Raw genomic sequence first — 13,095 nt, 5'->3', positions numbered from 1 at the left:
ACATGATTACAGGACAACCTCGCTGTTAATTGCCTGTGGTCTTTACATATGCACTTCTTTCAGAAATAGACACTAATTATTAGATCTTGTTTTCTGTCTCACCTGAAGTTGCAAATGTCTGGGATATATATTTTTTTAAATTTGCAAGTCTAATTGTGTACAGATATAGTAAAATCGATCTCATTCTGAATCCCATTCTGTTCTCTGAGATGTAAACTCTCAAAGATTATGAACTTGGCTTTCAATTCTATATAAGTGTTTTATGTGCCCGTCTCTTGACAAAAGCTATATGTTTGCTATCAGAATGCTGGAGGAATTTTATCTTTTTAACATGGAGAGGAATCTTTGCTTATGAATTAAAAAAAAAAAAAACTACCTCCTTCCCCACAGCCCATTATAATTAAATATAATCAGAGATAACAACATCAAAGTAATATTAAATACTAGTATTCTCCTAATGGTACCAAGATAAGAATTTTTTTCTGTTTGGGAGCTACACTTGGACTTAGGCTAGGCACAAGACGGTTTGCTTTGTGTCTTGGGCTCTCATTTCTTCAGATATCAGGGTCTGAATTAGGTAATAGATCCTGAAGTGGTGCTGGGCTTGTCCTGTCTTTAGGCCAGGCTTGGCAAGCCTATATGCCTGAAGGGATCAGACTGGTAGGATGAAAGTGTCAAGCGAGTGAGTGAGAGTCCTGGGCTAACAAGGGTGCATGAGTCCTGCCTAAGGGCAGCAGCCACTGTTCAGTTTCAGCAGATTGATCTCAGATAGAAATCTTAATGTCTATATGAAATATAATAAATTTTGTTATTTATATCATTTTTAAGTTGAAGTATAGCTGACACAATATTATACTAGATTCAGGTATACAACATAGTGATTTGTTGTAGATTATGTGCCAAATAACCGATGTATGCCAACATACAGATTATGTGCTGAAATTGTTACAGTATTGTGTGTCATATACAGTATGCCCATATTCTCTGTGTTGTATACTGCATCTCTGTGACTTATTTGTTTTATAACTGGTAGTTCTTACCTCCTAGTCCTTTTCACCTATTTCTACTATCCCCCCACCTGAACTATGGTGACCTGGGTATTTATCTGAAGGAAACAAAAACACTAATTCAAAATGATATATGCACTCCAGTGTTAACTGATGCATTATTTAAAATAACCGAGATATGGAAGCAACCTGTGTCTACTGACAGATGAATAAGGAGGATCTGGTGTGTATCTATATCTATATCTATATATACATACATACACACACACAGTGAAATACTAGCCATAAAAAAAAGACTGAAATCTTCCCATTTGTGACAACATGGGTAGACCTGGAGGAAGAAAGTGGAAGTCGCTCAGTCATGTCCAACTCTTTGTGACTCCATGAACTGTAGCCTGCCAGGCTCCTCTGCCTGTGGAATTCTCCAGGCCAGAATACTGGAGTGGGTAGCCATTCCCTTCTCCAGGGGATCTTCTTTTTTTTTTCCAGGGGATCTTCTGACCCAAGGATTGAACCCTCGTCTCCCACAGTGCAGGTGTATTCTTTACTGTCTGAACCACCAGGGAAGTCCTAAAGACTCGGAGGGTATTATCCTAAGTGAAATTAGATAAGGACAAATAACGTATATTTTCAATTATATGTGAAATCTAAAAACATGAACAAATATAGCAAAACAGGCTCATAGATATGGAGAACAATTTTTAAATATTGGATTGTAACTCTTGCTTTTAAGAAAGTAGTGTGCTGACCAATTCACTGTGGTGACTTATGATTCTATCACATGCTGTGTCTACTTCCATATCTGGTATTGTCATCCAGCTAATGCCTGTGAATCTTTCTTGACCTGATTTAGCTATGAATCCTTCTCAGGTCTGGATCAGGGGGGATACCTCCTATGGCTCTTATAGCGTTCTCTCTCTTTAATCTACTAAGCAGTAGTATAATTTTCTCTTTGCTTTGTCCTCTAATTTCTAGACTCCTTGAGGGCATTCACTACACACTGATTGCATGAGGAAGCATAGTGGTGAGTAAGGTGTCTTCTCAGGTGACTTAGGGCATATTGCTTTTCCAAGGCTTCTCCCAGAATCTCAGGAACAGTCTTCCAATGGAGTCTGTCTCCCAGATTTCTGTTTAATCAAGCTGTCTTGATTAAACAAGGCAGTTTTATTAGCAGGTCTGGGAAAATTTGGAGTCCAAAGACCTCTTTTCTTAAAACGTGCTGTTACCGCTACTGTTTTATTCCTGCTGATTTTCTCTTATTTCTCCTTAATCAACATATTTCTAGGGAAGGTAGAGTACAGATGTGTTTTTGTGACTCAAAGCCATATGAAGCCCAAATGAGTCTTTCTCTTGTCATAATTATAAAGAGGGCCTTAGGCTGTGTTTACTGCCTCTAAAATAAACTTGGTGCTTAGCTTCTCAGTTGCAACACTTTCCAGCTTTTATGAAAAAAATAAACAAAAATAAAATGTTATTTTAAATGTAGTGTCAGAAATTAAATAAATTACCCTCAATAGTGCCGTATATTTTTTTTTTTTAAAGTATTTTTGGAAGGACTATGCAGCAGAACCTCCATAACAGAACCATACTGGAAAAAAAAAAAAGCCCCCACGCTTTCTGTTTTGGGCAACTGGTAATATCTCATCGTATTAAAATTATTTAGTCTGTTTCTTTATTTTTTTCTCAAATTATATGTAGAATCACCAGTATTCTTGCCTGGAGAATTCCATGGACAGAGAAGCCTGGTGGCTACAGTTCATGGGATCACAGAGTCGAACATGACTGAGTGACTAACGCATACACACACACACACTCACACACACTCACACACTCACTCACACACACACACACACACACACACACACACACTATGTTGCAGCAACGTAAAAACTTAGTCTCTGTCGCCAGGCTGTGTAAGTTCAGTTCCTAGCTCTGCCATGTACCAGCTGTATAATCACAGGCCAGGGACTTAACTTCTGAGTCTCGGTTCCTTTTTCTGTCTAATGGAGATCCTAGTAGTACCTAAGTCAAAGAGTTATTGAGAGGGTTGCTGCTGCTGCTGCTAAGTCGCTTCAGTCGTGTCTGACTCTGTGCGACCCCATAGACGGCAGCCCACCAGGCTCCACCGTCCCTGGGATTCTCCAGGCCAGAACACTGGAGTGGGTTGCCATTTCTTTCTCCAATGCATGAAAGTGAAAAATGAAAGTGAAGTTGCTCAGTCGTGTCCGACTCTAGCGACCCCATGGACTGCAGCCCTCCAGGCTCCTCCATCCATTGGATTTTCCAGGCAAGAGTACTGGAGTGGGGTGCCATTGCCTTCTCAAATGAGTAAAAAATAAAACCTTTATAATAATGCCTGGCACGTAGTTGCTGTGTACAACATGGTTACTTATTTTTTAAGTTCATTGAGGTATCATTTAGGGCATAATTTACGTGCAGTAAAATTTACTCTTTATAATACACAGTTCTGTGAATTTTGACAGGAGCATATGGTCATATAACCACCACTACTGTGAAGATAGAGAACATTTCTGTCATCCTCAAAAGCATACTCTGTTGTCAATTCCCCCCCACCACCATTTCCAAACCCTGACAATCACAGGTCTGTTTTCTGATCCCATACTTCTGCTTTTCTAGAATGTCATGTAAATGGATCATGCCCTATATAGACCTCTGAGTCTCACTTCTTTCACTTGGCACACGGGTTGGCAAACTTTTCTGTAAAGGGCCAGGTAGTCCATGTTTTAGGTTTGCAGGCCTTACCGTCTCTGTTGTAAAAAAATCCATTCTATCGCAGTCGTGCACTGCACATGAAAGATTGTGGGTGGCCGTGTTCCAATAAAACTTTATTAAAATAGGTAATAGCCACATTTGGGTGGAAAACCGTAATTTGGCGGCCTGTGACTTAGCATAATGCTTTCAAGATCCATTCATGTTGTTGAATCTATTAGAAGTGTTCTTTTTATTGCCAGTTCCAACTCATAGATGTGCTAGAGTTTGTTTAGTCATCACCAGTTGAAGGATATTTTTACTAATTTTTGGAAATTATAAATAAAGCCACTGTAAATATTTGCCTACAGGTTTTTGTGTCAACACAGATTTTGATTTCTCTTGAGTAAACCACCTTGGTAGGGGGGTTGTATGGCAAGTGTATTTTTACCTTTATTGTGTGTGTTCAGTTTCATCTGACTCTTTGTGACCCCATGGGCTATATAGCCTGCTAGGCTCCTCTGTCCACGGAATTTTCCAGAATACTGGAAAGAATACTGGAGCAGGTTGCCATTTCCTATTCCAGGGGATCTTCCCAACCCAAGGATTGAACCCGCGTCTCCTGTGTCTCCTACATTGGAAGGCAGGTTCTTTACCACTAGTGCCACCTGAAAAGTCCTTAGAAACTCTCAAATTGTTTCCAAAATGTCTAGATTATTTTGCATTTCCGTCAGCAATATAAGAGAGTTCCAGTTGTGTTGTATCACCGCCAATCCTTAGTATTGTGCATTTCTTTGTTCGTTTTAAGTTACTCTGAAAAACTATGAATGATCTTAGAAACTAGCATGAAGATGCTTTACCTTTAATCTCATAGTGAGTTGAAAGCTTTTGAAGGGTTTTACACATGGAAATGATGGAAATGACATGATTTGGGTTTTTTAATGATTACCCCAGCTGCAGTATGGAGAATGATTAGGAGGGAAGACTGGTAACTGTGTGAAGACCTGTAGGAGAATATCATTATAGTACAGAGGAAAGGGAAGGTACCTGGATTGAAAGAGGGCAGTGAAGATGATGTCACTAGATGTGAGAATTCTTTAGGAGCTGGAATTTATAGAACTCAGTGACTGATCAGATATGAGACTGAAGAAAGTGGCACAAACAACTGGATGTATAATGATGCCTTTACTGAGATGAGGAAAACTGATAGGGAAAAAGGTTTGGGGAGATAAACTGTATCAGTAGAATTTTGAGATATATGTGAGACATTGAAATGGAGGTTCCATCTATGTAGTTTGGTATCCAGGTTCTGGAACAGAGGAACACAGTTGAGAGTCAGTGTGGTATACAGCATATCTGACGATACGGAGAAAGATGAGATTCCCTAGATAGAGTTATCAGTGAACTGAGAAGAGTAAATAGGCAGACCCAAGAGGAACCTCAGTGACTAAAGTTGCACAGAAGACAGACATTCAAAGGAAACTAGGAGAGAGTGGGCTCAAGAGCTGGAGGGGGAGAGAGAGAGAGAGAGAGAGAGAGAGAGAGAGGACGGTTCATCTCAGGTGATTGTCTTCCAGTTGATGAAGTGAGTGAATGTGCTGAGATGACGGCTGAAGTGAGGGATGACAAGTGCACATGGGATTTTGCAGCATAACAGATATTGGTCAGTGCTGGTGGTGGAGGCCATGACAGTGGTGCTGATGTACACCTGAAAATCCACGTTAAACTGAGACGGGGAGTGAATAGGAGGTGTTGTGCCAAGTTGCTTCTACGGGGTGTAGCCCACCAGGCTTGTCTGTCTACGGGATTCTCCAGGCAAAAATATTAGAGTGGGTTGTCATGCCCTCCTCCAGGGGATCTTCCAGACCCAGGGATCAAACCCATGCCTTTTAGGTCTCCTACATTGACAGGAGTGTTTTTTATCACTAATGCCACCTGGGAAGCCTGAATAGAAGGTGAGGTGGTAAAAAAAGCAAGGGTATACAGATATTTCAGGAATTGTTAGGCTAAGTGATGGAACCATATGAAGAGACATTTTTTACTGTTTGTTAAGATGAGACAGGTTAGAGTGTACCCTTGAGATGAGGCAGGGGATGAGGCCAGGAGAAACAGCACAGTGGAGAGATGGGCAAAAGGGATGTCCATCTGGTCTAGTGTACTTGCTGACGAGGTTCAGCTGACTTTAATATTCACTTGTTAGCAGCGTAGAATGGGGGCTTTTCTAATGAACTCTACCGTAGTAGAGTCCTTCCTTTTATTTTTCAGCCATTTCTAGGAAACTTACCAAGCAGCAAATGCCAGCACAATTCTTCTGATGTGCGAAAATGCTGTAGCAGTATAGTCACTTGTCAGTCTCGTGCCCAGGTCTTATCCATCTGTCATGGCCCAGCTGAAACTCTCAAATGAAAGACTCTCCCTCCCTGATCTGAATGGTCATAGCATGGTGCTTCCCCCCACCCCCGCCTTCTCTATTTTGTCAATTGCTCTTGTGTGTATTTACTGTGTGTGTGTGTGTGTGTGTGTGTAGCGGAGTAGGCGATGGCACCCCACTCCAGTACTCTTGCCTGGAAAATCCCATGGACAGAGGAGCCTGGTAGGCTGTGGTCCATGGGGTCGCGAAGAGTCGGACACGACTGAGCGACTTTACTTTCACTTTTCACTTTCATGCATTGGAGAAGGAAATGGCAACCCACTCCAGTGTTCTTGCCTGGAGAATCCCAGGGACGGGGGAGCCTGGTGGGCTGCTGTCTATGGGGTCACACAGAGTCGGACACGACTGAAGTGACTTAGTAGCAGCAGTAGCAGTGTGTGTATATATTATTCTCCTTAGATGAAAGGAGGCAGAGACCATGACTGAAGGGCGTTATGTTCTCCCTAGCACCTAGCCTAGCTGGTTACATTTATTTAGCTTGTTACCCTAAATGCAAGTAAAGGTGAACATGTGGGAATGGTTATTAGCAGACAATTAGGAGGACTTAAGTGAGGAAGCAGAAGAGTTTTGTGGCTTGGAATCTGAATTAGTTACCTGAAAAATTATGGAACCTGATTATAACCTTTTGTTTTTATGATACCTAGTAAAATATGTTTTGAAAGTTCCTTGTTCCCTGCTACTAGGAATCTCTTTAGCAATAATCCAACTCCTCTTTGGTGTAATTAATAGTTTACCAACTACTTTCATTCATTATATTATTCAGGCTGAGAGTAAATCAGAGATATATAGAGAGAGACTTCATAGGGGATTTAGTCCATGTTGCAAAGGAAAAAAACCAAGGTCAGAGAGATAGTTAAAAATCCCTTTACTAGTAAACACAAGTGCTAAGACCAAAGGCAGGACTCTCCAGTTCTAATCCAGGTTTCTTTCAATGTACTCTGTGGCTTCTAGATTTATTTTTATAAAAATCCAATTGGCCTGATAATTATTTAATAAAATTGTAAGGAGCAATGTGGTCTGCTTTATTTAAATGAATTAAAAAGTCACTTATCAGAACAATCTCTTGATCAGAGCTAAGATCACCTTTTATGGAAGAAGCTTGGTCTTGTGGCTCAGAGCTTCAGATGTAGCCCCTACAGCAGAATGAAAAGAAACATACCCTTATGAATTGTGCTGCTGCTATGATTTAAATAAAAGAGGATAGGATAACTAACTGTTAGAGCAACAGTGGTGAGCACTGTTCAAAACAGTGAATGAACCTAGTATCAGCATTTTGGAGGAAGAAAACAGATATTTACCTGTTTTTCTAAGCTTTTGACCCTGACAACTTTATTTTTTAAGACTAGTGTCATTCTTATGGACCACAGCCTTGTCTAACTCAATGAAACTATGAGCCATGCCATGTAGGGCCACCCAAGATGGACAGGTCATGGTGGAGAGCAAACTGTGGAAAATTCTTAAAGAGATGAGACTACCAGACCACCTGACCTGCTTTTGAGAAATCTGTATGCAGGTCAGGAAGCAACAGTTAGAACTGGACATGGAACAACAGACTGCTTCCAAATAGGGAAAGGAGTATACCAAGGCTGTATATTGTCACCCTCCTTATTTAACTTATATGCAGAGTACATCATGCAAAATGCCAGGCTGGATGAAGCAAATGCTGGAATCAAGATTGCTGAGAGAAATATCAATAACCTCAGATACGCAGATGACACCACCCTTATGGCAGAAAGTGAAGAAGAACTAAAGAGCCTCTTCATGAAAGTGAAAGAGGAGAGTGAAAAAGTTGGCTTAACATTCAGAAGACTAAGATCATGGCATCTGGTCCCATCACTTCATGGCAAATAGATGGGAAATAGTAGAAACAGTGACAGACTTTATTTTGGGGGGCTCCAAAATCACTGCAGATGATGACTGCAGCCATGAAATTAAAAGATGCTTCTTGGAAGAAAAGCTATGACCAACCTAGACAGCATATTCAAAAGCAGAGACATTACTTTGCCAACAAAGGTCCGTCTAGTCAAAGCTATGGTTTTTCTGATAGTCATGTATGGATGTGAGAGTTGGACCTATGGTTTTTCCACTTGTCATGTATGGATGTGAGAGTTGGACTATGAAGAAAGCTGAGCACAGAGGAATTGATGTTCTTGAACTGTGGTGTTGAAGACTCTTGAGAGTCCTTGGACTGCAAGGAGATCCAACTAGTCCATCCTAAAGGAAATCAGTCCTAAATATTCATTGGAAGGACTGATGGTAAAGCTGAGACTCTAATTCTTTGGCCACTTGATGTGAAGAACTGACTCATTTGAAAAGACAGACATTGATTCTGGGAAAGATGGAAGGCAGGAGGAGAAGGGCATGAAAGGGGATGAGATGGTTGGATGGCATCACCAACTCAACAGACATGAGTTTGAGTAAACTCCGGGAGTTGGTGATGGACAGGGACGCCTGGCATGCTGCAGCCCATGAGGTTTGCAAAGAGTTGGACATGACTGATCAACTGAACTGAACTGAGCATCATTCTTGATTTAGGATGATAAGTTATAGTCTAATGAAAGAACTATTAATATAAATAAGGAAGGTCATTATCCTTTAGGGGGACTATGGTCAGCTTTAATTATATTATTGTTAAAGCTTTCACAAATTGAAATAGTGTGTATTAAATATATAATCTATAATTTTATGTTAAAGCATTTAATGGGGAAACCACTGACTAAAATCTTTATATACTATTATTCCCATTGGCCATAGCTGTTTATTAAGCTGGATAGTAACTTCTGTTGAACAGATTCTTTTTAATTGTACTGACTTAGAGATCCCCAAACTCTAGAATGTATTTTTGTCAGGGAAGTTAAGGAATTAAGAACATATACCTTTAAGAAATTGCAGAAAGGCATAAAGTGTTTTTTCTTCCTCCTTTCTACACTTTTAAATGTTATCTGAATGAATGGCTGCTACTAGGTAAGACATTTCCTTATGTTCTCCTATAAATTGTCTCAGACAGGGTGTTTGGGAACTGCTGTGCCCTGTGCAAAGTAATTGAACTTGGCTGGGTATGGAATCAAAACAATCAGTTGTGATAGCAAATCTGAAACCAGGTGTTCCCATGGTTAAATAGCTATGATTCATGGGGAAAAAAAGCCACAGAATTTTAAGGACTTTTTTTTCCTCCAAGGCAGTTGATTCTATCATTCCATATGGACTATGGACTCTGGTCTAGCTCTGGTTATCATCTTCATTACAAGTCGCTCTCTCTCTCTCTTTTTTTTTTAGTGTAATGTAAAATTTATTAAATTGGCGTTCCAGATGAACATCTGAAAATGGTCTCCTTTTATCTCAGGTGAACCTGGCCTTTGTTGAAGCAGCAGACTGCGTTTCAGAACCTGTTAACAGGGAGCCTCCTTCCAGAGAAGCTCAGATACTGACTTTGAAAAACACATCTGAGTTCGATGTACTTGTCATTGGAGGAGGAGCAACAGGAAGTGGCTGTGCCCTGGATGCTGTCACCAGAGGTGAGTCCTGGTGTGGATGGATGTAACACAGGTAGAGGTTTCATCTTTCCTCCCGATGTAGACACAAATGTGCACTCAGTGCTGGAAAATCACGTTACTACTGCATTTCTTCATTTTCCATTCTTTGTGAAGCAGCTTCTCATTTTTAAAATATAGGTACTTAGAAAATTCTAAAATTCTAAAATTAAATATAGCTTGTCTTTCACATTGAAATGGGTTTATCTAAAAAGAAAACTTTATATTCCTGTGATTTCGTTGATTTGATGTTCTGGTTAGTGTTTTTTTACGTAATAAAGTACATGTATGTGAAATAAAAATATCTATGTATCATTTAAAATCACATTTATGTCAGTGATTTATCTTTAATAAAAAGTTTGTTAAAATGAATTAATCTATTAAAATCTTTTTGTTTCTCTATTAAAATCATCTCTTCCAGTGAAATATGGACCACCATTTGCGAAACTCTAGTTTATGTGTAAAAAATGAAAAAGACCTGTAACCTGTAGTTCTGTCACTCTTTTGGTCAGTTTTAGGAAAGACTTTATGAGAAGTTCTTTCAACATGGCAATAGGATATATAAAGAAAGAAATTTTAGTGGTCTTACATATGATATATTTAATGATTTGATTCTGTTGCCTGTGGTTACTAGTGTGGAGTTTGGAATCAAAGAAATATGTGCCGGGGGCCAGCGTGAGGAACTCCACCCATGGCAAAGGTCATGAGGAACGAGGCTTGGCATACGCAAAGACATGATCAAGCCTCAGGAAACCCCCTGTTCCCGAGCATCTAACCCCCAAACCAGAGTCTGTTTTATGCTCTCACATACACCTCTGACTTTACGGGGGGCTCTCCCCCGTAACCGTTTCTCTTGGAGAAGGAGTAAATGTGCAGCTCCAAGGCAATAAAAATTCCTGGGCGTGACAAGAGTGTTTCAGCTTACGGACTCCTCTGAAGATTATCTAGCCCTCCTGTATAGGTTCGTCTGGCCACATGTGATTGTTTACAGCCTCCCAATCTGAGAGGCATGAGATGTTTTAGACTTTTTTTTAAGGCAAATTCTTTTGGGGAGTTAGAAATTATTAGTATAGTGGGTTGGTTAGGAATTATATTGGTGAAGGGTTTTTCATTTGTTGTGTCAATAATTGCTGCTAATTCCCTGCTCTGGGTGGGACAAGGATGTCTCAGGTCAAACCTCTCTGCTGACAGACTAGCTTGTGTGACAGGATTATCCATACTCCTGCCGCTATGCACATGATTGTTTACTACCTCTTAACCATAAACAGCACAGAGAGTTTTGGAGTATTTTGAGAGTCTTAATTAGCATAGGGCTTTTTCTTCTTGTTGAGTCAATGATTGCCGCCAGGCCTCCATATCCTTAGACACCTGGGAATATATTAATCAATGTATTTGGAATATAGAAAAGGAAATACAGTAGTTTTTGATGTTAGCAACACTAGACTTTTTGAGTTAATGGATTTTCTCTTTTGTACTAGATCACTGTGCTTTGTTATAAATCACTGTGTCCTTGTTATGTAAAAATGTAACTTTATCACTATCTTAAGACTAAATAGATCTTAAGGGGAACATTGGTGAAAGGATTTGTTGGGCTGATGTTTGCTGCTAAATCTCCATGTTCCCTACCCTTATAATGAATATAACTAACATATAGGGGAAATAAGTATTAACCTTTAAGACTAATCATGTTAACCTTGGGTTAAATAAATTCCTTTCTCGATTGTAACTCACTACACCCTCACCCTATAGGAATGTAACTTTATTTGGAGGGTGGTGCCTGGTTTAAGAAAAAACACCCTTGGAAGAAAGAAGTTTTTTGGTTATCAGAAAGAAAGGATCATAAAATGTCAGCAGGTCTCACTCATGGCCAGAAGATGATGTACCTTTTTTATACATTTATGTGAAGCACCTGATTTTGATAAAGGTCAGGACTGCTGACTCCCGCGTGACTCTGTATTCATCCCTATGTGTAACAAAAGGTATATAAGCAAACCCAAAAATAAAGAAATCGGATCAGTTTCCGGAAAGACTGATCCCCCATGTCGCTTCTTTCTTGCTCCCTTTTTTCTGGCTGAATTCCCATCTGGAGCATGGATGCTATTCCATGTAATCCAAGTTATTCAGCCTCTTTTTCTCCACTAATCTTCCTACTACACTGTCCATTTCTAATCTCTCTATATCCGTGATTAAATATGTATTTTTCCAAAGACGCCGACTCTGTCCCCACCTTTGAATTCCCTGGATCCACCGGGGCTGGACCCCGGCAAATATGAGTGCATATTCTGGCTCAGGTGCTTTATCAGATGTATTAAGTGTGTGTACACATACACACATACACACACATACACTTAAGTGAGTTACTTAATTTCGCCAAGTTTCTTCATCTTTCAAATAAGAAAAAATACCTTCTTTTGATGATTGTTTTGAAGATTAAATGCATAATGAAGAAGATTTAAAACAGGGCTTGTCACACAAAGCAAAAAACAATAAATTATAGGCAGTATGATAGCTGACAGTAATGACATAAAGGCAAAAAGACTCTTAGAACCAATCGTCCTGGAGAAATCATCCTCTGTGGTGTTCTTAGATACAGCACGTTGGGCTGGGTACTGCTGCAAGAAATTTTGACTCTGGATTATTTTTTTTAGATACTATGTAAGGTTCAATATTCATTCAGTTTCATACTCAATGGTGATAATTTGTTACATGGAATAATTTTTATTAGATGAAGTTATTACCACATCTACTCTGGACTTACTTTGCATATCTGATAGATTTCAGTCGTACATAAATGAAATAAATTTCATGAGATTAGGCATACCTAAGCAAAAAAATATCCTAGATTTTACTAGGATTGCATAGGACCCTCACTTGAGATTTGATCCATGTAGACATCATAGTCTAGGTCCATTTTGTCACTTCCAGATAATGATAAATTCACAATGTAAGCCCTGGATACTATTCTGTTGCCTGGCAGACCCTAATTTTTATATAATTCTGTCTCCGTCCATGGTTTATAATTTGAATTAGATTATCCTGGGGCACAGTATGTCAGAGGGAAAGAATAGTTGAAGATCCCTCAAGGGATCTGAATTCAACTCTCTCCCCTGGAGGCCTGGGAGAAAGAGTGGAAAAAAGGATGCATTCCCTTGTCATGGGAGATCTTGTTTGGGACTGCCCCAATTGTCCTGGGACTACCCCAGAGGTTAGAAGTTACCAGATGCCAATTTTCTGTGTCCAAGGGTGTCATTTTCCCAGTAGGATTCAGAAAAATATGTTTCTTCAGGTTGCCACTTATATTCCTGCTATGTACTGAAATATATAGCAGTTCTTCTTCTTTCATTTCAGACAAATATTGGCTGGGTATTATGCATGCAATATTCAAGGTACTACATGTGAATACAAAGATGGTTGATCC

General features: G+C 39.7%; 1 protein-coding gene across 2 annotated transcripts in view; it reads left to right on the top strand.

Moving 5' to 3' along the window:
* Positions 1-13,095, top strand: part of GPD2 (glycerol-3-phosphate dehydrogenase 2) — a 147,514-nt gene that overhangs the window by 47,247 nt on the left and 87,172 nt on the right. For both annotated transcript variants that reach the window (XM_052661940.1, XM_052661932.1), the window contains exon 3: positions 9,491-9,662. In XM_052661940.1, coding sequence (XP_052517900.1) covers positions 9,491-9,662 — 172 coding nt within the window. The remainder of the gene's footprint in view (positions 1-9,490; positions 9,663-13,095) is intronic.

The sequence above is a fragment of the Budorcas taxicolor genome, chromosome 2 (assembly GCF_023091745.1).
Source record: "Budorcas taxicolor isolate Tak-1 chromosome 2, Takin1.1, whole genome shotgun sequence".
NCBI lineage: Eukaryota > Metazoa > Chordata > Mammalia > Artiodactyla > Bovidae > Budorcas > Budorcas taxicolor.
Note: the sequence above shows the minus strand (reverse complement) of the source record. Positions and strands in the feature narration are given on the sequence as shown.